The 27,050-nt window shown below is 41.9% G+C and overlaps 1 protein-coding gene and 1 pseudogene across 2 annotated transcripts in view; one reads left to right on the top strand and one right to left on the bottom strand.

Annotated features, from left to right (window-relative positions):
* Positions 1-6,176: 6,176 nt before the first annotated feature.
* On the top strand, positions 6,177-6,662 carry LOC121437266 (annotated as a pseudogene).
* A 3,184-nt stretch (positions 6,663-9,846) lies between these two features.
* LOC121437235 (V-set and immunoglobulin domain-containing protein 1-like) overlaps positions 9,847-27,050 on the bottom strand; it is a 31,975-nt gene continuing 14,771 nt past the window's right edge. For both annotated transcript variants that reach the window (XM_041637098.1, XM_041637099.1), the window contains 5 exons: positions 22,130-22,328; positions 16,542-16,697; positions 16,061-16,180; positions 11,283-11,424; positions 9,847-10,189 (listed from right to left, as the gene is read on the bottom strand). In XM_041637098.1, coding sequence (XP_041493032.1) covers positions 9,847-10,189; positions 11,283-11,424; positions 16,061-16,180; positions 16,542-16,697; positions 22,130-22,328 — 960 coding nt within the window. The remainder of the gene's footprint in view (positions 10,190-11,282; positions 11,425-16,060; positions 16,181-16,541; positions 16,698-22,129; positions 22,329-27,050) is intronic.

Below are 27,050 nucleotides of genomic sequence, written 5' to 3'. Positions count from 1 at the left end.
GGAAAATTCAGCCGGGCGGTGGTGGCGCACGCCTTTAATCCCAGCACTCGGGAGGCAGAGGCAGGCGGAACTCTGTGAGTTCGAGACCAGCCTGGTCTACAAGAGCTAGTTCCAGGACAGGCTCCAAAACCACAGAGAAACCCTGTCTCGAAAAACCAAAAAAAAAAAAAAAGAAATTAGGAAAATTCCCAATTTGTGTCACATGGAAGTGTGGATGACCTAAACAGTGATCATGAAAGGTATCTGGTGTAGACAAATAGAGGACAATTGTGTGGGTCTCAGCCTTTGATGTGTGGGGTCTGTACCAACTCAAGATTGAATTCAATTCTAGAGGACACAGTTGATGCCCATAGTAATTTGCAGTGTTGTTTGGTGTGAAAATTTTGGCATCAGAAGTTTTTTAAGCAGCTATAATGGTGTTCCTTTCATTGACATAACTTAAAAATTCTCTGGAGTCCTCATTGTGTATCCTTTGATTTTAAACCCTGCTTTTTTGTTTCTTTCTCTCCCTCCCTTCTCTCTCTCTCTCCCTCCCTACCTCCCTCTCTCCCTCCCTTCCTCCCTCCCTCCCTTCTTTCCTTTCTTTTTTTTGAGACAGTGTTTCTCTATGGCCCTGGCTATCCTGGAACTTGCTTTGTAAATCAGGTTGACCTCGAACTCAGAGATTCATCTGCCTTTGCCTCCCAAGTGCTGGGATTAAAGACACAAGTAATGACAAATGGCAGGTTTTTTTTTCTTTTGATTCTTTTATGGTGCCTTGTAACTTACTTTCCAATATTGCAAAATAAACTTGTTTTTTGGTTTTGTTTGTTTGTTTATTTCTCAGACAGGGTCTCACTATGTAGCCTTGGCTGGCCTGGAACTGATTATGTAGCCTGAGCTGATCTTGAACTCCTACCTCTGCCTCCTGTGTGCTGGAATCAAATACATGGCCTCAAAACTACCTTTTGGCCGGGCGGTGGTGGCGCACGCCTTTAATCCCAGCACTCGGGAGGCAGAGGCAGGCGGATCTCTGTGAGTTCGAGACCAGCCTGGTCTACAAGAGCTAGTTCCAGGACAGGCTCCAAAACCACAGAGAAACCCTGTCTCGAAAAACCAAAAAAAAAAAAAACCCTACCTTTTGTTCTTAAAGCATGTGCTTGTTTCATTGTGAAACAATGAAAGGTGGTGTGGGAACGGTAAGGTGCAGTCTTTATGTCATCTCACACCATTTCCCCTCTTCCTAGAACTTGCAAAATTATTAATTAATTAATTAATTATGTATATAAGTGCTCTATTGACTTTAGGTGGTTGTGAGCCATCCACCACGTGGTTGCTGGGAATTGAACTCATATTCATATCCTCTGGGAGAACAGTCTTAACTGCTGAGCCATCTCCCCATTTTTACCCCTCTGGAAACTAGGTGAGTGTACACAAGGACACCTGTTTTTTGCAAAGTAGTGGCCCAACTATTGATTCACACAAGACTATCATTGTATGTTATCGAGCCGCTCCAGCCCTCTCCCTGTCAGGAGTCACTGTGCGGTACTGGAGTAGGAAAAGACCTGAGCACTGTTAAAGTTCTCTACTGAAAGCTCATCAGACTTGAATCACACACAGGCAGCTGTAAAAGGCAGATAGTAACTTCTTGGCATACAGCACAGGAGAAGTATCCCCTTTTCCCCTAGGGTCATAACTCGTCCACTGGCCAAGAACCCTACTTTGTATCACAGATCACTATAATTTGGAGACTCTCCTCAGAGAAGTGCAAATTCTAGTTTTTCTCTCCTGTAGTCAACATGTTATTGTTGATAAAACACAAGAACTTTCCAGAGTTAGCAAAACTGCATTCTCTATGAGGGCAAGGGCTATCTCTGATTGAGCTCACCCTTGTACTGCCAGAATCCTCAGCAGTCCCTAGGTCATTAGAGCTCTTCAGTACATGCCCAGGGTGTGGTGGGAGAAAGAGACAAATTCGCGTCCATAAGCGTATGAGGAGGGAGTTGAGAAGGGAGGATGTGGTCAGATCTGTACAGAAGGAAGGATGGAAGTGCCACTGTGGAATGCATCAATTTGTCCAATTAATGTTCGAAATTTCAGTACTTGTTAGCCTGTGGTACTTAGTAGGGACATTGTTGTTGTAATTGGAGCGGCGGGCTATGTTCCTGGCGCCCAGCCGCCCACACGGCTGGCTTTATATCCAAAATAATTACACAGAAACTGTATTTTTTAAACATTGCCTGGCCCATTAGTTCCAGCTTCTTATTGGCTAGCTCTTACATATTGATCTAACCCATATCTAATAATCTGTGTAGCCCACGAGGTGGCTTTCCAGGGAAGATCTTAACCTGCGACTGTGTCGGGTGGGAGAATCAGGGCGACTCCTGAATCTGCTTCTTTCTCCCAGCATTCTGTTCAGTCTACTCTGCCTACCTAATTTTCTGTCCTCTTAAAGAGCCAAACCAATGAAATCAACACAAAACAGCAGACTCCCACATCACATTGTTGCTCTGATAATGTGTGTATATATATAAATGTACACACACACACACACACACACACACACACACACACATATATATATATATATATATATATATATATATATATATGTTTTTCCAAGACAGGGTTTCTTTGTAACTTTGGTTCCTGTCCTGGAACTAGCTCTTGTAGATCAGATCAGACTGGCCTTGAACTCACAGAGATCCACCTGCTTCTGCCTCCTGAGTGCTGGGATTAAAGGCATGTGCCACCACCACTTGGCTTTACATTTGTATGTATGTATTTTTTCCATATGACTTTTTGAAAGGTACTTAGTGTTTTCCCATTTGTATGTATGTATTTTTTCCATATGACTTTTTGAAAGGTACTTAGTGTTTTCCCTCCTTGGCAAGGGAGAAGAGGGCTGCTAAATCAGAAAGAAACCTTGTGCAGTGAGTTCCCATAGAAGCCTAAACACTACAAGCTATTGCTCTTGCTCTGGGCTACACTCCAGAACTTGACATTAAAACCCTGTTGCTGAAGACACTACATATTTGAGTTGGAACATGGAGAGATCAAGCTGATCCTCACCTGGAAACTTCATACCTATTCACTAGCTTTATATAATGTTGGGCACATACTGTGCACACTACTAGAGAAAAAAAGTTAGCATCAATTTTACCTAGTCCTGAGAGCTACAATATCAACATACATGGCCAGTCACAGCCCTTGCTGCAATATCAGCATGAATGTCATGGGAGGAGCCAGCTGCTTTCTGATTGGTCCCACTCCGCAAGTTAAAATACATGACTGGCACTATCACAGCTAAGGACTTGTTGCTTGACAGGTCATATGCTCTAGAGAAGAGCCTACTACTATTACTCTGCTCAAAGGGCTTATGTCATAAATGACTGTTATTCGTGCCAAGCAACTGACATCTTGGGAGTTCACCTTTGCAAAAGACAATTTTGGCTGGGCTTGATGAACTCATGCCACTCCTCCCTGTTATTTGACAACTATATCTGTGCCCTGGGAGAGGCCAAGGAAGACTAGATTGGGGGCTCTATGCAGCCATGAGGAGGCCCTGGGACCAACTGAGGAGGATTGCCTGCACCTGTTAGTAAAAATTTGGGGGAATTGCACCCACTTTGTCACTGGTGGGAAGGAATTTTAGCTTCAGTGCAGTATTAAAAGAATCCTAATGATTATACCTATAGATTAGGACAACATCATCCCTTACCAGAGAAACTTCTTTTTGGCAGTTAACTTGGAGACTCAGAACTGGCCAAGCTGCAGTTAGTAAAAGAGACTTTGGAATACTCATCCTTAAAGCTCAGGAATCATAGAAGAGAAAGGAAGTGAGAAAGAGCCAGAGGCAGTAGATAAGTACAAAAAAATGGTGTTTTTCCAACACAGCTGAACAGTTCTACATGGAAACTCACGGGGTTGTGAGAGCATGCACAAGACCTGTACAAGCTCAAGCCAGACAAAATTCTAGCATTGAGAGGGGAGGAACATATCCTACCCCCAGCTCAGAAGCTAGTCACTGCTAGCTGCTGGGAGAGTCAGTTTTCCTTAAGTGTGTGATTCTGGTAGGTTAACCATGCTCCAGCAGAAGGCCATACAGTACATGGGCACACAAGGATGGGTGCATCAGGGAGGGGGGTGGATATGAATTGTATGAAATTCTCAAAAGAACTAATAAGGAATGAGAAAAATCCCGGCCTCCCAGATCTGAATAATCACAGAGAAACTATTAATTACAACACTGCTTGGCCAATCACTTAGGCATATTGCTAGGTAGCTCTTATATCTTAAATTAACCCATTTCTATTATTTTATATTTTACCACAAGGCTTGTGGTTTGTTACCTCTTGCTTTTTGGGCAGCTACATGGCATCTCCTTGACTCTACCTACTGTATCTCTTCCAGCCTGGCTATATTCTGCCCTGCAGCTTTATTCATTAACCAATAAAAAAAGCAACTTTATTTATTAACCAATAAGAGCACATAAACAGAAGGACATCCCATATCAGCTATCATTATATTCCTATTAGAATGTCCAACATCAAGCTGGGTGATGTGGGAGTCCCCTCTGTGCGCTGTGATTACCATAAATGAATAAAGAAACTGCCTTGGCCTGTTGATAGGGTAGAAGACAGATCTGAATGAAGGGCAGAGCCAGAGAGACGCCATGGAACTTAGCTGGTAAGTCACTGCAATTAATAGAAATGGGTTAAACTAAGATGCAAGAGTTAGCCAATAAGAAGTTAGAGCTAATGGGCCAAGCAGTGTTTTAAATTAATATAACTTCTGTATGATTATTTTGGTTCCGGGCAGCTGGGACGAACAAGTAGCCCGCTCCCCCCAACAGCTGGGCATGGTGGCTACACCTGTAATCCTAGTACACAAGGAGGCAGGTCATGACAAGGTCAAAGCTAGTCCTTCCAGGTCCGCTACCCCAAAAAGCTGTTCCATCAACTTCAGCATACTCTTGTTGATATGAACAATAGAAACAATTTTCTAGAATTTCTAGAAATCCTGTGTGTAACAAAAAGGCATGACAAATCAGCCCAGAGCTGTGATGACTGTGATGACTTTTAACTGTTGGGCAGCAAAGTAAATGATTTACCACTCTCACTTAATGGGTATTTCACCAAAATAATGTTGTCTAAGATTAATTAGAATATTTATGATAAAGTGGAAAAACCATACTGGGTCATAATTTTAGGGCTTTATAAGCCCCATTTCCTGCCCCGGTGAGATTTACTGGACAAATTTGTTATGTCACTATCTTTCAAACAAGTGCACTTATAGGACATATGATGGATGCACAATTGAGGCCGAGATGAAATTACTCTGTCCAGACAACCCTTTTGATTTCATTTGAAACAACTAGAGGAGTTCTCCCTTTTTCAGATATTCTTCTCTGGATTGTTCCAATACCCGAAATCTCAAAATTGGCTGATGACCTGAGTTTGAACTCTGGGCCTCAGAAGAAGGAAAGAAGATATGCACATATCCAGACAGACAGACAGACAGAGAGAATGATAAACTGGAAATACTTGTGGTTGATGTCTGGATAGCCAGAACAACATAGTGAACAAACAAGGTAAAACTTCTAACTCAATGTGGTGAATCACACAGCAATTGCAGCTCCTCAGGAGGAGGAAGCAGGAGAATCACTTAAGCCAATAGCTTGGTGAGACCCCACTTCAAAAAAAGAAAACACGAGAATGAGGGGAGAACAGACCCTGCAGTTCCCTTAGCTCCTGACCAGCTTAAAATCATGAGCCTTCAAAGACTCACCCTAAATTCTATGTATGGTATAATTCTGACCTCTTAGTGTCATCAAAAATTGTCATCCCGATAATCTTGCTAAATAAAATGTGGGTATATATACTTGTTTACAGTAAATATTTTGTATTGTATACGTGAAATATACTTGTACACAAATCTGTGCTTAATAAGCAACTGTTTCCTCAATTCGCTAAGAGATTAAATTTTTTTTGAGATTAAAATTTTTGATTGTCTCATTAGATGAGAGTCTACATTTTTCTTTAGAAGTCGTTGTGTCATGGTGCTAATAGTTGCAAGCTCTAAGTGTAGTTTGTAGCACAAATGAACTTATGAATAGCTATTGACAGTCAATGGAGTCAGTATTAAGGCCTCTGATAGGTTGACCATGCTCCACACGGTTTTTCTGGGCTACTACGATGGCGATGAGTTTCCAGTGGCCAAGGCAGTACCGCTTCCCGCCCTTCTTGACGTTACAGCCAAACGTGGACACAAACAGTCCAGCATGACGGTGATGGAAGCCCAGGAGAGCCCGCTCCTCAACAACGTCAAGCTACAGCGGAAACTTCCTGTGGAATCAATCCAGATTGTATTAGAGGAGCTAAGAAAGAAAGGGTTGGATAAGGATAAGTCTAGAATAAGTCTAGCTTCCCGATCATGTGGCGGAGGCCAGAAGAATGGGGGAAATTCATTTATCAATGGGTTTCCAGGAGCGGCCAGAACAACTCTGTGTTTACCCTGTATGAACTGACCAGTGGGGACGAAGAGGACAAAGAGGACGAAGAGGACGAAGAGTTCCATGGCTGGATGAGGCGACCCTACTTCGTGCTCTGCAGGCCCTACAGCAGGAGCACAAGGCTGAGATTATCACTGTCAGTGATGGCCGAGGAGTCAAGTTCTTCTAGCAGAGACCTGTCTCCCTCCACTTCTTACCTCCCTCCTTTCTAGGGCTTTCAAAAGGAGACAGACCAAGTGTCCCACAGACTGGATCACTCACTGCACCAGACTCAAAAGGCTCAAGTCCTGAAAGCTGGGACTTAGGGATATTTCCCACATAACCCATTCTGCCTACCCCTGGGACAGGGTGAGCCCACGGTGCCAGGGAGAAAGGATGTTTCTTGCCCTACCTCCTTTCCCATCTCTGGGCCAGGGTCTATAAGCCTGACACTTTACATATGTGCAGCTTTCCAGGCAATATGAAGATAGGAAGGCCCCCAAAAAGATGGCCCCACACCCAGGAGTATACAGGCAACACAAATTGGACTTAGTGGGTTATCTCCTCTCTCTCTCTCTCTCTCTCTCTCTCTCTCTCTCTCTCTCTCTCTCTCTGTGTGTGTGTGTGTGTCTGTCTGTCTCTCTCTCTCTCACACACACACATCCATCCACCCATCCTTTCTTTCTTTTTTTTTGAGACAGGGTTTATTTATATAACAGCCCTGGCTTCCCTGGAACTAGCTCAAACTCACAGAGATCCACCTGGCTCTGTAGTGCTGAACCCAGTGCTGAGTTCTCCCATCATTCCCTGGGACACAGGCCTCGCCCACCTCAATCTGCCTCACACACAGGGAGGGGCAGATCCACGCCAGAGCCATTTGTGGCCATTTACAGGTGACATCATTGGGCCAGTCAATCATCTCTATGTCAATCATCTCCCTGTTCCTGCCCCCCTATCAATCATCTCTATGTCCCGCCCCTGTCAATCATCCCTATGTCCTGCCCCCTATCAATCATCCTTTTTCCCGCCCCCTGTCAATCATCTCTATGTCCCACCCCCTGTCAATCATCACTATAGTCCTGCCCATTGCCAATCATCCCTATGTCCCGCCCCCTGTCAATCATCCTTATATTCCCGCCCCCTGTCAATCATCCTCATGGCCCGCCCCTGTCAATCATCCCTATGTCCCGCCCCCTGTCAATCATCTTCATGTCCCGCCTCCTGTCAATCATCTCTATGTCCCGCCCCCTGCCAATCATCCTCGTTTTTCCACCCCCTTGTCAGTCATCTTCATGTCCCGCCCCGTCAATCATCCTCTTATTCCCGCCCCCTGTCAATCATCCTCGGTTTCCCGCCCCCTGTCAATCATCCCTATGTCCCACCCCCTGTCAACCATCCTCGAATTCCCGCCCCCTGTCAATCATCTCTATGTTCCGCCCCCTGTCAATCATCTCTGTGTCCCTCTTCTCCTGACATGGCTTATTTTTTAAAGAGACAATAAGTTAGGAGGAGAGTGGAGATGAGGAAGCATTTGGGGGAAGAAAAGGGAGTTAATATTATCAAAATATTCTATGAAATCCCCAAGTAATAAAAATACTATATTAAAAACATAAATCTGTATGTGACGTGTGCATAAGCATTTTCAAATCCATAGTCTTTCTAGACTCACAACGTGATCTGTGATCTTAAAAATGGGGAATAAATATCATTAATCAACTATTTTAAATAGTACGAGACTATTTAAAACCACCAATAGTGACAATCTACCTAGTCAACCCACCAGAAATTTGGGCCAGTAGTGATTGACTTCAATGGGCAAGAAAAATAAGTTTCAACTACTTAGCCATTTTTGTAATTTTGGTATTTAGTTTACAATATCTAAAATTTCGGTCATTCTCAGGACCTTCAGGAGTTTTCTTCCTATGCCCATCAGGCACTATCTATCAACGACACATCAAAGAAAATACACACCTGGCACAACTAATAAATATTAGTTCTCTTGACTGTAAAATGTCTGTAGAGTCTACCTCAATTGATAAGTGGGCATGATCTACATAGAGAAGAGTTTTAAATCCTAGATGTGACACAGATCTGCTGGAAAGTATTTAGCTGAGAAGAAAGTCAGATATGAAAGTTCAAACTATAATTCATATAAAGATCAGGGAAAAGAAAAGGTAACTTTTAGAAATGGAAAACAGGGCCCAATGGAATTATAAAAGGGGACACAAGAAAACATTGTGGGCTGGTGGAAATATTCTACTTCTACATAGATATGGTGTTTTATGTGTGTACAGTCAAAATGTATACAGCTTATAAATTATGTGATAATAGTTATTAAAAAGATTAATCTTAGTAGTCACTAAATGAGATTTTATTGAGCATTATTATGGCCTTAAAATAATATTTCATATAGGATTGATTACACAAGTAAAAAAAAGGGAAATCTACTTGCAAATTTCTTCAGAGAGGGGTGTCAGTGAAAAAGCTTTTAAGTGAAGGGGTTCATCATTGACATAAGAGTGATGTTTCTATTAACGTGTACTATAGAAACAGTAAAACAGATGATTTCAACTGTCAGTTTAGACAATCTAAAATAGACCGTGCTTACTGAGAACACCATCCTAGCCTACCGCCCAAACAGATAGCAGCAGACAGTGAGTGATGATAACATAATAGCTTTTTCAAAGGTATGTTCTAAACTGCCTACAAGACCAACACTTTATGTTCACCAAGAAAGAGTTTAAGTTGTTTGACTGTATACCTTTTTGCAGTGAAAAAAAAGTTATAAAAATTGCTATGCTCAAGTGTTGGACACTGAGATGACTTATTAAAGATTTAATATGATAAATTGTAAGACTTTGTTTTAAATTGTATGTACTACTTGACACAAACTCTCTTATTTTGGGGAAATGCTTTTTTTTTTCTCTAATTTGTGAGCCAATGGTATCAAATTGTTTTCTTAGTGGTAAATATAAAAAATCATTTGGGAAGAAAGCTTATCCTAAAATGAATATTGAATCATATTAACTCTACCTTATCATGTGTACATGTGACCCATGAAACAGAGTGACCACAAATACAGAAAATATGTTTGTGAATACATTGCCAACTAAATTAGAAATGAGCCACTCATCTTGGCCTGGTCATTTGTTATGTTTATGTATTAGTACAGTTTTAAGTAATCTATACTAAAAACAAAGAAACCTTTGCATTTCTTTAGTAGTTGCCTTGGTTTATTTATTTTGAATTAATGGTGAGTATGAGCATGTTGTTAGATGGAAGGACAAACTGGGGACTGGTTAAGTCCACCAAACATTAAAGGCCAGGAATGGGTTCGTGAGAACTGCCGTACTTAATGCCGAGCGTCTCTACACCTATGCCTTAACTGAATCCTTCCCCTCCTCGCGCAGGGGCTCAACTATAATTCCAGGCTGAGGCTCAGGCTCAGGCTCAGGCTCAGACTCAGGCTCTGTCTCTGGCTCCAGCTCTGGTTCCAACTGAATCTCCATCTCGGGCACTGGAATAGGCTCTGGTTCAGGGTCAGGCTGTGTGGTGGTTTCAAGCTGGGGGTCAGGCTCGTATTCTGGTCCTGAGATGGCAGTAGGAGGTTCAGTGGATTGGGCGCCATGGATGGAAGATGGATAAGTTGCTTCTAGCTGGATCTCTTCAGATGGAATGACTTCATTGTCTTGGGAATGGCTTGCCTTTGTCATTGGCCTGTAAGAAAAAAAAATCCCCAGAAAAACCTTAGGGAACTTTGAACTTGAATATTTCACATGAAGTCATACACTATAGCCTTAGTGACAAATAGGTCCTAGACCAGTGGTTTTCAACCTTCCTAATACTGTGACCCTGTGACCTTGTGTTGTGGTTACACCCTGCCCCCCAACCATAAAATTATTTTCGTTGCTACTTCATAACTATAATTTTGCTACTGCCATGAATCCTAACCTCAAAGGGGTCGCTACCCACTAGTTTAGGCCATCTGTTTGTCCTGATGTTTTGACTTGCTGTCAGACCACATATGTCCATTTTGGAGTTCAGAAAGATTAGATTTCAACAATATGAAAGTCCAAGAAAGACACACTAGCATTTAAAAGGTGGACAACTGAGAGACTCTGAGAGGGTAATAAGGCGTTTGAGGGTCAAATCCATGGTTCAGTTGCATCTGTGTCTACAACTTGTTAGTTTAAGACTTAGGGTTCCTAATTGTGGAATCAATTAGGTTAAATTAATTAAATCAATTAAGTTAAATCAATGAAAGTAAATCCAGGGAAGGACACACCAATTGCTTATCCAATAGCAAATGGCCAGTCATGAAAACATGCATACAGGTAACTTTATCCAAACTGAGCAGGTTGTCTTTAGGCATATATATATATATATATATACTTGTATACACACAATGATAATGAAAAAAGGCAATGAATTTGAAAGAGAGCAGGGAGGAGTATATGGGAGGATTTGGAGGGAAGGAAGGGAAGGAGAAAATGCTGTAATTATAGTCTCAAAAATATAAAAAAAAATTAAAAAAAGAGGGAAAGGTGAGCAGGTGGATAAACATTGTCCTACACTGCAGAAAAAAATTGCAGTGTAGCTAAAAGCACAGGCGTTGGGCCAACCAAATTCTGATTTTCCTGGACCCTATGCACTTTTGCCTTCGGAAGTCTTCTGTTACATTAAAATAGTCACAATTATGTTTATAGCTGTGTTGGTGTAAAGATAAATATGTTAATATATCTTAAAAATGTTTTTTCTCTGACCTAAAAGGACTTTTGTGATGATTAAATTAGTTGACATAAGGGCTTACTCAAGTTCCGTGCTCAGGTTTAAGTTCCTCTTCCTTTGCTTTGACTTAACTTTGTTCCGTGCAAAGTACACCACACAGATGATGACAGCAGCGCCTATCAGGGCGCCAATCAAGGCCCCAATGATGATCCCGACTTCTGGATCTGAAGGACACAGACAGGCAGTTGGTAAAACCAAACACGTTTTCCTCTTATATATATGCATTTGAGACTGATGAAAAATGATCTGGAAGGCTCACAGTGCAAGAAAGTGACAGGTACAGGTGGAAGGAACAGAAATTCCCAGAATTCTGCTAGTAGAGGTCCTTGACTGTGGAGCTTAACATGCGCACCAATGAAGAAAACTGTGGCCACTTGGCAGGCAAGCTTGTTTTTAAATCCATATTTAGGGAATAGAGTTTTCAGTGTGTCTTTATGTGGTCAGAGACATGTCATGGCAATCTGGTAACCAGAAACATGCTCTGTTGGAGACAAGGACATTTCATCAGCTTTCCTAAGGCCTAAGTGAAATAAAATAAAAAGCTTCCCCATACACTCCCTGCTCATGAACTCTATGAGCAAAAGGACATGGCCATTTGGATAAACAGGCATCTGGTTTGTTACATCAGTCTATGGAAAAATTGAATGAGTGCGAGACATTCCAGCTGAGCACCAGGCCTCCAAGTCCAGACATGTCGTCCCTGACAGAACATGTCTGGATCATAAGCCAGCCCATACCCATCTATTTCCCCTTAAACAAGGATCAACTGTTTATATTTTGAAATGAAAAACTAAGTTTGCATAATAAGTCCCTCATCTTCTTATGATGGAAGAAATCCATGTAGCTGGGCACAAAAGGCCGAGGCAGAAAAATCCTGAGTTTCCAGACAGCCTGGGCCATATACATGGCAAGACCTTGTCTCACAAAACCCTCAATGGGACAGCTCAGCTATATCAGCAAGACTGGGGGAGCCCTGCAGAAGAGGGGATGGAAAGAGTGTAAGCCGGAGGATGGGCAGCAGAAAGACATCTGGGTGTGATGCACCTGCTGCACTCACGAAATCACAAAGGCTGTGGCTGTCTGCACAGGACGGAGCCCTTGAACATTTCATCGTGAGTGAGTGAAGGAGGGAATGCCATTTTCTTCAGTGGTATATCCACTGATAAACTGGCCTCGCTCCAGTAAATATTCTCCCACCAATGCTTTAGGCAAAAAACTCTAATTAAATTCAGTAGGCTACGAAAAAGAAGACATGAAAGGCGGAGGGGACTTGTTGAGAAAATGGGAGCTAGTGTGAGAGAGGCAAGTGAGGGGGATGGGGGACTGAAAATGACTAAAAGTCATTATATAAATGTATGAAACTATCATCATGGAGCCACCATCCAGCAACTGACAGAACCAGATGCAGAGAGCCAAAACGAAGCCCCAGGACAAGCTCCAGGAATCCAGTCGAAGAGAGAGAAGAGAGCAAGGGAGGTCAAGATCCTGAGCGGGAAATCTACAGAGGCAGCGGAGGCAAGCTCGTGGAAACTCATGAACTCTAGACTGACAGCTGTGGAACCTCCATGAGACTGAACTAGGCCCTCCATATGTGGGAGGCAGTGGTGAAGCTTGGACTATCTGAGGGGCACCTGGCAGTAGGTCCAGGATCTATCCCTGGTGCATGAGCCAGCTTATTGGAGTCCATTCCCTATGGTGGGATGCCATGCTCAACCCTAATGCAGGAGGGAGAGGCTTGGTCCTGCCCCAACTTAATGTGCCAGACTTTGTTGACTCACCATGGGAGCCCTTAACTGTGGGGAGGAATGGATGGAGGGTCAGCTGGGGAGGGGGAGGTGGGGGCGGGAAGAGGGGTAGGGGGAAGAACTGTGGATGGAATGTAAAATAAAATTTTAAAAAACAAATTAAAATTTAAAAAATTAAACTAAACAAAAATAATATCTTAATTGTTAAAGTAAATAACATTAACAATTAAACAGTTCTAAACTTTTAACAAAGCAGCGTTCTCTTGACCCACCCCAGCCACTGGTGGGACGATCCAAAACTGCTCTTGCCTACAGACTTGTATTACACTTGTATTACAAAACTGCTCTTGCCTACAGACTTGTATTACACTTGCTCTCAGATGGCCTCCCATTTTCCAATGTTCATTATCCCCCTGAATTTCAAAGCACTCCTCATCTCCCACCACAATCTCCTAATACAATTATAATACTATTTTAATAAAACTTTATGTTTATAAAAATTAAATATTGTTCACAGCTCAGAAACATCCATCCTCTGATTCTGTGTTGTTCAGCATTTTAAAATGCTTTCCCTAAGGTCACTAACTGCCTCATTTGGGGGCTTTGCTTAGTGTTTTAATACATTCTCACTAGTTTTGAAATCGGGAGGAAATAATCACTTCCTTTCAATAGACTCGAACACAATGGCTGTCTCTTTATTATGGTTCCATCTCCCAGTGATCTTTTCTGTGGCTCTTCCTCGTGTTCCTTCGCCATTAACTAATCATCTTTCTACAGCTGCTGCTCTGCTTTTGTTCTCCACCCAGCCTACCAATTTTATAGAAACAATAGCCTTTGCTGGTACCTTCAGATACCAGCTCAAATAGTACTTGGTCAGCGCAGCTGCTCCAGAGCTGTAACCATAAGTGGTCCTCTTTTGGTGTCTATCCCTGTATGGACCTATACGATAGCGTTTAGCACATACAGTCTTTGCTTAGCCCTCTAGCTGAATGGAGAGCTCCTTGAGTGAAAGACCTTTCTTCTTAACGTCGGTCTCTGCATCACCTATGATGATCCATAGTAGATAGCCAATAGGTGACGTAGGAAGAAGATAAGGACAGGAGGGCAAAGAAAGGAAAGGAAGCAAGAAGGGAGAGGAGAGGGAAAAAGGAAAGCCAGGAGAGTGCTGGAGATCATTGGAAAGAAGACTCGGGTACTAGTCTTACACGACTGGACATCCGCCATGTGTGTCTATCTCTAGAAGGGTAGGCAACAATTGAGTGAGGAGTAAAGAAAGACAACAGAGAACCATGCCTGTACAGACAGGTCTCAGGAGAAAGGCCAGAGGAGAGAGCTGAAAGTAATGAGAGTGGGGGGCAGATGGCAAGGCTCTAAGTGCGGGGCAGATGGCAAGGCTCTAAGTGCTCAAGTGAGCCCTAAGAGGTTTGGGAGACATCTCTCGTGAGGGCTTGTCCCAGGATTGACCTAGTCTATCTGTTTCAAGGCTCTTTAACTATGAATCTCAGAGAGCAAGTAAGTGCCTTTCAACTGGAAGACTGCGGTGTTGCTCATGTAGCAAGTATAGTATGGGAAACAATTTAATACAAATAGTAACAATAGTACTCATCAGGTATTGTGATTGCAGATAGGGCTGTCTGGTTACTATAGGCAGATTTTTGCCTTTAAACTTTTGGGTTTTATTTCTTATTAGAATGTAGATACTGCATTATGGGTATAAATATGTTTTCCTGGATGTATACATGTAACTTAGATCATGTCTACGTCCCTGTTACTGTATCTCATTTTACTTCCACTCCCCTACCACTGGTCCCCCTTTGTCATCCCTAACAGCTCCCTTCTACTTCCATGTCTTCTTAAAAATCTAGATCCTGCCTATGAAAGAAAACTGATATTTCTCTTTCTGCATCTGGCTTACTTCACTCACTATGGTAATTTTCATTTCCATTTTCCTGCAAACCATATAATGCTAGTGAACTGGGGTGTCCATCAGGTGATGACAATCTGTGAGCCTGTAACATGGGTGTTGTAGCATGGAAATAAACAAGCTTATCCAGCTTTCTCTGTGGCATGCTGACTTGAATTCTTTTAGTTATAGACCCAGAAGTGGTACAGCTGGTAATTCTATTTTTAGATTTTTGAGGAAGCTTCAGACTGATTTCCATTGTGGTTGCTTTAATTCACATTCCCACCATCAGCATGTAAGGGTTCCTTTTCCTGCATATCCTTGTCCACGTTTGTTGTTTGAGCTCTTGATGATAGTCATAAGACTGGGGGGAAATAGAAGCTCACCATAACTCTGATAGCATTTCCATGATGGTGAAAAACACTGAGAATTTTTTTCATATATTTGTTGTCTATCTGTAATTCTTCTGAGACCTGTCTTACAAAACATCTGCTTATTTATTGACTGGACTACTTGTGTTTAATTCTTTTGCTCCTCATCTATTCCAAGTGTCAACCCTCTGTTGGCTAAATGGCGGTAGAGGATTTCCTTCCGTTCTCTAGGCTGCCTAGACTGAATGAAGATTCAGTCTCTTGTTTCCTTTGCTGTGCAAAAGCTTTTAAATTTCACGCAAGAACAAGCTTATTTATCAGTTCTCGCTATTATTTTTCTGATCTACCAAAAACCTGCTCAGAAACTCCTGTCTGTGCCTTATCTTGGAGGGTTTCCCTGTATTCTAGAGTCCAATCTTAATAAGGCAGTCAAGAAGTAGGAAGTCTGTGAGGCATATATTTGAAAAGGATAGCTAAGGGACTAGCTGGAATTATCCACTGCAAAAGACTGCTAATGACACTGCTGTTTTTTATTTGTCCAAGAGTAATACCTACTTTTTAATGATGCTTAAATAAACTACCCAGTGAAGAATTTAGGGAACATATTACTATGTAGAAATGAGAGACCTGGATGGCCATCCATTATCAACTTACCAATAAAGCACAGACATCTCCAGAGAGGCAAGAAGGACTAAGGAGAGGCCCTAATTAATCTGTTCGATGGGCAGGCCCAGACTACTTAACTGAAGGATAAAGTATGAAAGCCATAGAGCCAACTCACGTGAAGAGGTTAAGTCAATTTCACAGGAACTATTGCCGAGACTGTTGATGGCAGTGCACTGATAATAACCTTGCTTAAAATTTGTCAGATTTCCGATAACCAAAACTCCAGTGGCTGAGTCTGTCAAAACAAGAACACAGAATTTTTAAGATCTCTTGTCATGTTAGTGTACGCTGTTTAATGCCCGCCCACTTTCTCACAGCGGCCTCTCTTGAGATGAATAGGCTCCACCTAGGTCTCTCGCAATGCTCTACAAGCAGCCCAGCAAAGGCCCTCCGCATTCACCACCTCTCAGCCGAATTCTAGACTCCGAGAAACAGACACACCACAATCCTCATGTTAGCAGGCAGGTATCATGGTAAGCACATGTCTGCTCCAGACACACACATGCACACACTGACATCAAGGGAAGAAACATTTGAGGACCTCAGGCAAGCATCGAGGAGCACATCCAGCGGAAGTTAGGAAAGGCGATACTCACCGAAGCTTTCTTTTACTGGCACAATGGTGTTTCCCTCAATCTTATACCAGTAATATGCAGGGGACGGTGTTCCAACGGCAGAAAGGCAAGACAAGGAGATTGGGTGGCCTGCTTCTGGTCTTCCTTGGATGGTACAAAAGGGCTTGGAAGGTTTGACTGTGAGGCAAAGACAAAAACAAGTGAGCTTCCTGTAAGAAACGGACAGTTCTGTGACATTGGCAGCCACTTTCTCGCTTTCACTGTACAGATTATACGGGCATTTGCTTATGTAGTCTATTCTTAGAAACCTGGCTCTGGGCAGTTTTCTGCTTGTACCACCAGATGGGAGCAGAGCACTTCAGCTACGGCGACCATCTAGTCAGGAGGCCATTAAGATTCAAATAGTGTCTCTTCTGTCTGCCTCGTCCCCTGATTTATAACCATGCATAAAATATGCCTTTATTAAAACAGCCAAATGTAACCGAACTCTGAGTAGAAACATAGCTTGTGCTTTAAAAGCCATCTTAAATGAAAACAGAGCCCTTAAATACTTGGAGATAAAACCTTTCTAGAAATTCCTTTTAAAATAGCCCACTAATACTTCCTTTTTTTCTATTCCTTTGTGAGGCTAAGGCAGTTCTTCATTTATTCATCTATAGGTGACCCAAACTCTCTGGAAGGCTTGAATTTGCCCGAGGCCTCCTCAGCAGAGGAGCCCACTTTGCATTGGTGCTATATGATGTTACAGTCTCGATTTTTCTGCCACTTGGCAAGCATTTAGCTAGGTGCCGTCTGTCTATCCAGTACTGGACTAGGCGCTGCCAAAGTGGAGCTAACGGTGGTGAGAGATGAAATAACAGAACACTGGGGCTCGCGGTAGGGAGGGCGCTGTATTACATGTTTTGCACGGGGAACAGGGAGACCACGGAAGGAGTTTGAGAAAGGTAGTAATGATGTTCTTTCTAGTACTTCCCATATAGCTCTCTCTGATACTGAGGGTTCCTGGACCAAGGGAAAGGTGATTCAAGAGGTATTAAGAAAATAGTCACAGGAGCTAGTGACCAGCTAGCTACCGAGGAAAGTAAGGATCTATGCTGATTCCCAGGCTTCGGATTCTGTATCCATGATCCTGCCACCATCCAAGAGAAAGAATTCAGGTAGAAGAACAAGCTTTAGAGGATGGGATGAGGAGGAAGGAGAGATGCTGGGGGCAGTTTTGGACATGCCGTTTTTCAGCTGCTTATGACAACACCTGGACAGAGACCTGGATCAAGGAGACACTCTCTGGGTAACTGTGAATCACAATCTCACTTTATGCCAGGTAGTCCGTCCCTAATAACACACACGGGTGATGACTGTAAGTTTTGGATGTACTTTCCAATGAACAGCCATCCTTTGGTTTTCTGTTCCTCTGGTTAGTTGGTTGGTTGCTGGGTTTGAACTTGAATCTGGCCTCTACCTTCCAAGTACTAGAATTACAGGCATATGATACTGTACCCAGCTCTTCTTCCTTATCTTAATCCATCCCTCTAGCATCTAATTTATGAAATTTATAACTTAAATGTTTCAGACTACCCATTGATTCTCCTGGGACATGTGATCACAGATCTGGATCCACACAGAACCAGAGCTATGCAACTTTACCTTATAGGTATTTGGACAAGTTATGTAATTGAACTAAGCCTCGAGTTGTCTCATCTATAAAATATGAATAAGAAATGATCTAACCTCTGGCCAGCCAAAAGTAAATATTATAAACAAAGCATTGCACATGGAATTGCTGTTGGCTATGGACTGGACTAATTTTTGATGCCGAAATCAATCTTCTACCAGCTTCTGCTCTGATAAGCCATCTCAGACTCAAACCCTTGTATGCAGAAGAAGACAGGTATAAGCACAACCCTTTAAAATGCTCCACTATCCTTTGAAAACTGGTGTCTTTTGAGTTAGAGAATTTTTCTATTTAGATTTCAATACTCTCCCTATCGATGGCTTTCTGAGATGGGAAAAACTTGATTCACCTACCTTAAACTAGGCCATTTAACTATACCATTCAACTAAGATTAGGCTTAGTGTCTTTACAAAATGATCTGACTGCTATAGCCCCTATATAAGAACAGAACAATCTGAACAGAAAAATGTGGGCATTTCAACATTAAAAGTCAGGCACCAGGACTAAATTATACATAGCAAACTAGAATAACTAGCACTCATTCACTGAGGCTAGATTCAAATCTAGATTAGGCTTCTTGTTGTTCTTTTTCTCCTTCTATCTCTCTTTTTTTATTATTAACATAACACTAGCTGATTCATTTTGAGACAAGCTGCAAATCTATATATCTTCTAAAACTACTGAATCTGAATTGAGCTTGACATTTCATCGAGCTAAAGTACCCCCAAAGAGCTACTATGTTTTACTGGCAAAGCCATTGATCTACCCTTTGGCTTTATTGCTTTCATCAGGATTTGGGTGGAAGGAAAAGGCTCATCCGAGAAGACAGATGAAAATGCTTCAGTGTGTTCACAAAGCTCCTCTAAATTAATAATTTTTATGCGCCAAACTGCAGAATGGAGATGGTGCTCATTCCAAATGTACACATAATAATTATTCAGAGTCGATGTGGGTGTTTTTCAGAGATTGATTTTAGAGGGTTGTCATGACTAATGGAGGTCTCTTAAATGAATGGCCATCCAAACCACCTGCTTCTCGGCTCCCGGCTTTCTTCACCTGAACTGTATGTACCCTGCCACTTCAGCCTCTGCTCTGACATGTTCTTAGGCATCCTTCCTCGGCCAGCACAAGTCTCTTTCCCTGATAAGCCTTCTCTGGTTCCCCTTCTGTAGCTTTCTCTGTGCCTTCACAGCTCTCCTCCCAGTGTAAGTGTTCGTGCAATCTGTCTCTTTCACCAGATTGGATTTTTGGAGGGCTGGGACCCTATTTTTTACATCTTACTATTTCCATTGCTTAGAACAGTAACTGAGGCATGTTCCCGGGCTCTGATGAAGGAGTGCATGAATGTAAAGCAAATACACGGGATTGATTGATATCCATGCTCGGTGAGAAATGTCTCAAGGATACATGGCTATACTATACCCACGTTCATAGCTGTTTACCTATAAACATATATACATCATGGGTAGAGTATAACATTTTGCGTAATATACACATTGGTGTAGCATAGCATTTAGAAAGGAGACCAAGAAAGGGTACTATTAGGTGATGAGAAGAGATGGAATGCAGGCAAAAGGACACATGAATCATAAAAGAGAATATAAAGCTAATTGGTTTTCTAGTTTCAACTGACTCATAGATTTTTCGTTTTTATAATGTGTAACTGACATTGAAAGGGGAAAGGCCTAAGAGCAAAGCTCCATGACTTCAGCATGGCCATTCTAACTTTTCATAAGATCATTGGGTTGCATTGAGCTTGGGCCTGGGTAAGTGTTTGAATGGTTACCATAATCTACCTGTGGGACATTTTTATTTGTGAGTTCATTACAATAAACAGATTCTTTTAATGTAGTGCTATGAAGAACCATCATCGGCGGTGTATTAGTTAACTCTCCGTACAACTGCCCCCTCCGACCCACCCATCTCTACTTGTCCCAGGCCCAGTCAGGGTGTTCATGTGCAATGGGACTTGAGAATTGTGAACAGACTTTGAAAATTTAGAGACAATTTACTATCACTAATTTCTGGAAAGTTGAAACTCATAGGAAAACCTTGTTCTTTTCTGAATTAATGAAAATGGAATTTTTGAGTATGTCTGTGGAAGGAAATTCCATAGATTGTTTAGTATCTTTATTTTATGGTTTCTGACTGCTTCAAGAAAAATCATGACAAACTCATGACAAGACTTATCTGACCCAAAGACTCAAAGGGAAGAAAAAAAAAACTAGCTTCAGATATCTTTGACTTGTGGAAATTCACTGGGAATCCTCTGAACTTCAAATTTAAGAATATTAACCTTCTTGTCTAGCTTATCTCAGGGCTATTTCCAAGCCTTTTCTTGAAAATTGCTTCTGCTCAGATCACCCCAGAGACACAGAGGCAACAGAAAATCATTAGACGATTAATCCCTCAAATTACTTGAACATTAAAAGGCTCTTTAATCCCCAGCACCTAATTGGATTCTCATAATAAATCAGTAAAGAAGACAGACTTAAAATCTATCTTACATTGGCCAGAGAGTAGTGGACTGCATTGTATGAGGTCACCAGGAACAGAAAAAGGTCTAGAACCTAAGTTTACTGATTTTCCGTCTCGTGGTTCTTGGCATTCTTACCACAGTTTTCCCCCATATGACTGATCTTATGAACTGTCACACAAATTGTCCTAGCAATGGGTTCATCTATTCCTACGCTCCAAAGCCAAGCACAAGGCTCAGCACAATAAAATACAACTGATTTGAGAAAACCCTCTCTTAAATATTAGCTCTGATGTAACATTTCCCTCTTACTTAGGAGGGTAAATACGATGGCAGACCTCACAGTAAGCATCAATTGGTGCCTTTTAAAATCACATAGGTAGCAAGACAACTGTGGATAGTTCTTGTAGATGTGTATCTTGCTGTCATTTGTTGCTTCTTTAAACCAACTATCTAGTAGCTGACTTGGCCTACTGCTTCCTTTCCAGTGATTCATATACTCAAGCGGACGGGAGCAATGACTAGGCCAGCTCCATTCGGGCTACTGGTAAGGGCTTCAAGCCCGTTCCCCTCCCTTTAATACTTTCTACTTTAGAGTCTGTAAATAGGTACTCAGCCCCTGCTGTGTTCTCTTGAGTTTGAATGATCCCCAGAAAGCAAACAAACTGAGTATTCCTCATGGGCAGAAGCCATGTCTCCATCACCACCAAGCCTTTATTTCCTTTTACAAAGTAGGGAAACCATAAATCCTGAATAAATAAGCTCTTCCAAGTCTAGTTTGAGAGTAAATGTGATTTGTCCAATATCATATAATAAATACGTGTTTATCATAACTTAATTCTTAATAATGCCTTAACAAGTAACATTTTCCAAATATCATTAGCATTTTTAAAAAGTGAGCCCCCCCTCCACAGATCAAAAATCAAATTAAATAGTTACATAGCAAGCTCAAGGCTAGCTAGAGCTAGCTATGGTTTCATGAGATTCTGCCTCAAGACAAAACAAAATATAATAAAAAATAAATATAAACGAAGTGGATGTTTCTGCCTTTGAAAGAATCAGTTCTTGGTAAGAACAGTGGTTGGCTTGAAAAAGGGAATAAGTAGGTTGACAATTGTTTCTTGTAATTAAGTGTGGCTTTAATTACAAGTTCCTCCTTGAAGAGCTCATTGGTGATCATTTGGTGGGACAAAGTTTGTTTCCCTGTATCCTTTCAAGCTAGGGATCCTATTGTTTCTGTACATTTTATGCTAATTTTTAGGTATCACTATACAGATTAAGTTGGAAAACTCTCTACTGATAAGATAAATCTTAAATTAATAAAATGGTCTCTGGCAGTGAAAGGAGCAGGGAGAATATTTAGCCCCAGACACATAACTGACACCATAACCCAGTGCTTTGACTAATTCACTGTCTTTAGTTGCTTCAAGAAAACAAAAGACATGAAAAGAATGCCCATACCTAACACAGTGACAGCAAGAATGCCTTGGTTTTTGCCGACAAAATCTGGAGGTTTGTTGACATCACAGATGTAAACTCCACTGTCCGCTGGTTGCATCTGCAATATAGTGATCGATGCGTTCTCTGGATTTGTTGACCCTATAATTCGATCCTTGAATTGCCCAATAGCCGAAGCTTGTCCGCCTTCATAGTAGTAAATCTAGTGTAGAAAAATAGTAAAACTGAGAACCTGAGAGTATCCAGTGATATGGGAGAGTCTTTTGTTTTGTGTTGATTTCATTGGTTAAATAAAAAAACTGCCTTGGCCCTTTAATAGGACAGAAAATTAGGTAGGCGGAATAAACAGAACAGGATGCTGGGAAGAAGGCAATGAGGTCAGTCGCCATAGCTCTCCTCTCCGAGATGGAAGCAGGCTAGAATCCTTCCCAGTAAGCCACGACCTTGTGATGCTACACACATTAATAGAAATGGGTTAAGCAAGATGTGAGAGCCAGTAAGAGGCTAGAGCTTATGGGCCAGGAAGTATTTAAAAGAATACAATTTGTGTGTTATTATTTCCGGGCTAAGCTAGCCATATGGGATCCAGGCGGGAACATAGCCTGCTGCTCCTTACTACAATCCAGAATGAGGAGAAATTTCCAGAAAGTCCCTTCTATCTATGGTCCCTGTAGCCAAGATTTCTCAGTTCGGTGGGGCATTTAACTTTTTGATTGTATATGTCATTACCTCATTTGCCTCTAGCTCTGTGATGTCACTAGATCAGAGACTAGGAAGCTTATTTTACAGAAAAAGAGACAATTGGAGTTCAGAGGATTTAACTTCTAACCTTTGGCTAGGAAAACAAGCATTCACCTGCTTAGTCTACCTGGTAGAAACTCACCGGTACATAAGATAGATCTCAAGAGGTATTTCCACTTTATGAACTTCTGATTTGAGTTTACCTTGCCCACTGAGACTGTTCTCCCTAAAAGCTCAAATGTTCATGTTTCTTTCACGCATACGTATCTCTCAGATTGTGCACTTGGATACATTCTGTTTGTTAGAAGTAAAATACTTCAGGGCAGACTATTCTGTGAGAAATCAATTGCTCTCATTCTCTCATAGTAGCCGTGGTAGGATAAAACCAGGTAAACCAGCAAAAGGCCTACAGTGTGCTTGGTCCCTGTTACCTGCCATCTTTCTCTCCGTGTCAAATAGCAGAGCTAAGAACTTCGGGTGACACATCTGAAGGCCCAGGATTCACTTGTTGCTGCTGTTGTTATCTTTACAATGTACTGAACTTGAGCCAAGCAGGGACATAAACCTGCAGTCTCAGTCTCTTGGGGACCACCTAAGCTAAATAGCAAGACTGTCTTTACAAACACTCTCATGAATGCTCAAGCAAGACCAAATCCTCCATGGAGTTTGGGAAAGGTGGGCATGAAGTCCACTCCTAACTGAGGAACAATTGGCAACTGATAGCTGCTGAGAGAGAAAGAGCCAGTTTTAAGAGTGTTGTCCCTGATAAGTCAATTGCCCTCCAATGGAAGGCCACCCATGCAAGAATATATAGGCAGTGCAGATTGGATTTGATGGGTAGCAAAAGAGAGGACACAAAATCGGGTGGGTAGGGAAGCGGGTGGGTCTGGGAAGAGTGTACAGGGGGCAAATATGCTCAAAACATATTGTATAAAGAAAAGCTACAAGGAGTTAGTGACTGCAGAAAGAGGGAGAATCAGTATTTCCCAGGGATGAGCCTCCTAATTGGTTATTCAGTACCAAGTGGCCAGCTCTAAAAATATATACATATGGACAACGCTATATGGACCCAATGGGTTGTATTTATATATTTACTCTTATATATGTAATAATAATTAAAGAAAAACACATGAATTTGAGAGGGACCACAGGGGAAGGGAAGATAAGGGAGAGGAAGACAGGAAAGGGAGAGGAAGACAGGAAAGGGAGGAAAGAAATAATTTAATACAGTACACATATACAAAATTTAAAAATAATAAAAATACTAGTATTTAGCAACATTATTAAAAATAAATTTTACAATAAAATAATTGATTAAAGAAAGATCTGAATTCTACTTACATTTACATTAAATTGCGTGGCTCTTAGGTATTAATGGCAACCATGGGATAAGAGTGACATGGTTGAGAGAAGTCTGAACTAAGTGTCATAAGATCTAGGCTTTCCCCACGGCTCTGCCTCTGATGTGATGTAGTCACATGAGGTATTCCCTAATTATGTCTCCATAGCAACTTGCTGAGTGATAAGAGGCCAAGAAAGCTAATCTCTCTAACCTTTAGTTTCCAAATGTGCACAAGGAGCTAGAACCAAGTAGGACAGTGATTTCCAGTGATGTCCACATGAAAACCTACTAATGTTAATATACACAAGAGAAGCACATGGAGCATAGCAAATATGTAACTTCATGGACATTGTTGCATAGGTGACACTAAGGTCTTTGGATTTAAAAAGTCTCAGTCAATATAGAAAGGATTAACTGAAAAATAGTTCTGGGGATACACGAGTATGACAGAAATTATGAGGCTGGGGCATGAGTGGCTGCACCTTGGGAATCACTAGATGAGGTAATACGATCTGAGTTCCCTTTCCAATACAGGCATTCTGTGTACACAGTTTGCGAAATTAATATAAATGTGTGTCATTCCACAATTGGTGCTTATGTCTCGTAAATTGGGATTGCTGTAGTCTAATGAGACAAGTTATTTTCATAAAATCTTCTAGATGGCTCTTCCAGTTCATTTACTTCATTAGCCTGACTTTAAACAAGAAACTGAAGCCAGGGGAGGATTTAAAAAATGTTAAAAGTAAGTTGAGGGATGGGTGTGACATTGAATGGCAGAGCGCTTGCCTAGCACGGACGGTGTCTTATTTTCCACCCTCGGTGAGGAAAAAAAGGGTGAAACACAAAAGCAAAATAAGTTTAAGCAGAAGTAGAACCAGTTTCCCTAATTCCTTGCCCAGGGCTCTTTACCCAATCTATTAAAAAAGAGAAAACAGTCAGAAAACCCAAAAGATGTTATCTAGTGCACTTCAAACCTCTTCCCCTTTATGCAGAAAGGCAATGTTAAAGCAAGACCAACAAGCAGAATTTTGAGGGAAAATTTTTTAAAAAATGAGCATAATTAAAGTGAAAGGAACTTATTCTCTCCTTTGTCTCCTCTAACATTCTTTCCTGCCCTAAATACAGTATCCTATACTTCGTTTATTCATGCCTCCGGAACTGAAACCCTGATGACACGCGTTTGACAGAGAACCCAGAGAGCTACGATTAACTCAAGGTATTCAAATGAGACAGGGATAGATTTAACTTATCAAAGGACTGTGCTACCCTGGCAGGAAACACTAAAATATATTTACTACTTAATGAACAGCGTGAGGTCCTGTGGTCACTTACCTGGAACACCGCCCGCTGCAATCAAGACAGTCCTTTCTAACCTAAGCCTCTGACCAGTCCCTCTGCTCCCAAGAGGACGCAGGCCAGCCCTGCTTTGTGACATCTGATGATGTCAGAGTGAGATACAGCATCAATCCTACCACAGGAAGTCCTAAAGGATCTAGGTGAAGTGACCTTGATTATGTAGAAATGAAGGTTACAGAATACTTTTAAGGCAAGGACTAGGACACGGAAGGGTACAACAACAGAGACCAGGCAGGGTGGTTATAGGCCTAGGTCTCAGATGTGTACCTTACCTATGAAAGCCCCCCATCCCTTCTATCCTGCTTCTTACACTGTTGTCTAATCGATATTTCCCTCACAGATGATAGATACTACAGGGATACGACAGGAGACCTAAAAAGTAAAGGCCTTGAGTTTAGGCTGCTGTCTGGGAAGGGAAGTTCCAAGCATTAGCCAGATGTACAGAAGGGGCATTCTGCTTGGGCAAGTCCGCCCTGCTAACTCTGTCCTTGGGAAGAAAACAAGAAAGGAATGTTTTCTTCAAACTGCTTATCTAATCACTCTGGAAGGGCTACAAGTTGGTTTCATTTTCCACAAAGAGTAATACTTAAAAGATCAAAGCTAAGTAAGAAAAAAAAGTTAAAGCTGAACAACAGCCAAGGCACGGCCCATACCACTAGGTGGCTGACATCCTTTGCGAAGAAAAAGTATTATCAGTTTGGAGATCAGAGCTACTGAGGCCAAGGAAAAGCCTCCTGTGTTCAACAGGCTGCATCCTTGCAAGGATGAGAGGAGCCTGGCTTTAAGAAAATCCATCCCCATGTTTCCTAAAGTAAGGAGGCAGAGGTAGGCGGATCTCTGTGAGTTCGAGACCAGCCTGGTCTACAGAGCTAGTTCCAGGAGAGGCTCCAAAGCCACAGAGAAACCCTGTCTCGAAAAAAAAAAAAAAAAAAAAAAAAAAAAAAAAAAAACAAAACCAAAAAAACAAAACCAAAATTCTACCCATCGCTGCCTGTGCCCATGTTCATGACAGAGTCCCGCTTTATCTCAATGTCTCCTCTTCCTGCCCTCTTTGCCACGCTGGTGGCTGGTGGGTAGAGTCACAGAAGCCTGGTAGTGTCTAGATCCTCTTTGAGATCACTCAGTTCATGTCACTAAGGTTCAGGAGCCTTCAGGAGCCTGCTGGATATTGGACATATGAGACAAAGGTGGCACAGGGTCTAGAAGTAGGAGCAGGCCAGAGGGGACCATGGTATATGGAGGAGCTGGCATACCCTATAGAAACAAAATGCTGGCCTAGCCAATCATAATATATCTGCTGGCCAAACCAGGCCCCGAGCCTCCAGTTTGCAAATTTGAATTCATTCTCATCTATTGCAGAGGACACTGAGGCCCTGATAGAGGAAATGATTCTTCCCAAGGTCAGAGAGCCAATTCATAGTCAAACCTGGAACCCAAGTCTCACGGTTCCTGCCCGAGACAAGGCTGATGATTTACCTTCCCCTT

Source organism: Microtus oregoni, unplaced genomic scaffold (genome assembly GCF_018167655.1).
Source record: "Microtus oregoni isolate MIOR12 unplaced genomic scaffold, Mior012 000050F_ref0000143, whole genome shotgun sequence".
In the NCBI taxonomy this organism is placed as follows: Eukaryota; Metazoa; Chordata; class Mammalia; order Rodentia; family Cricetidae; genus Microtus; species Microtus oregoni.
Note: the sequence above shows the minus strand (reverse complement) of the source record. Positions and strands in the feature narration are given on the sequence as shown.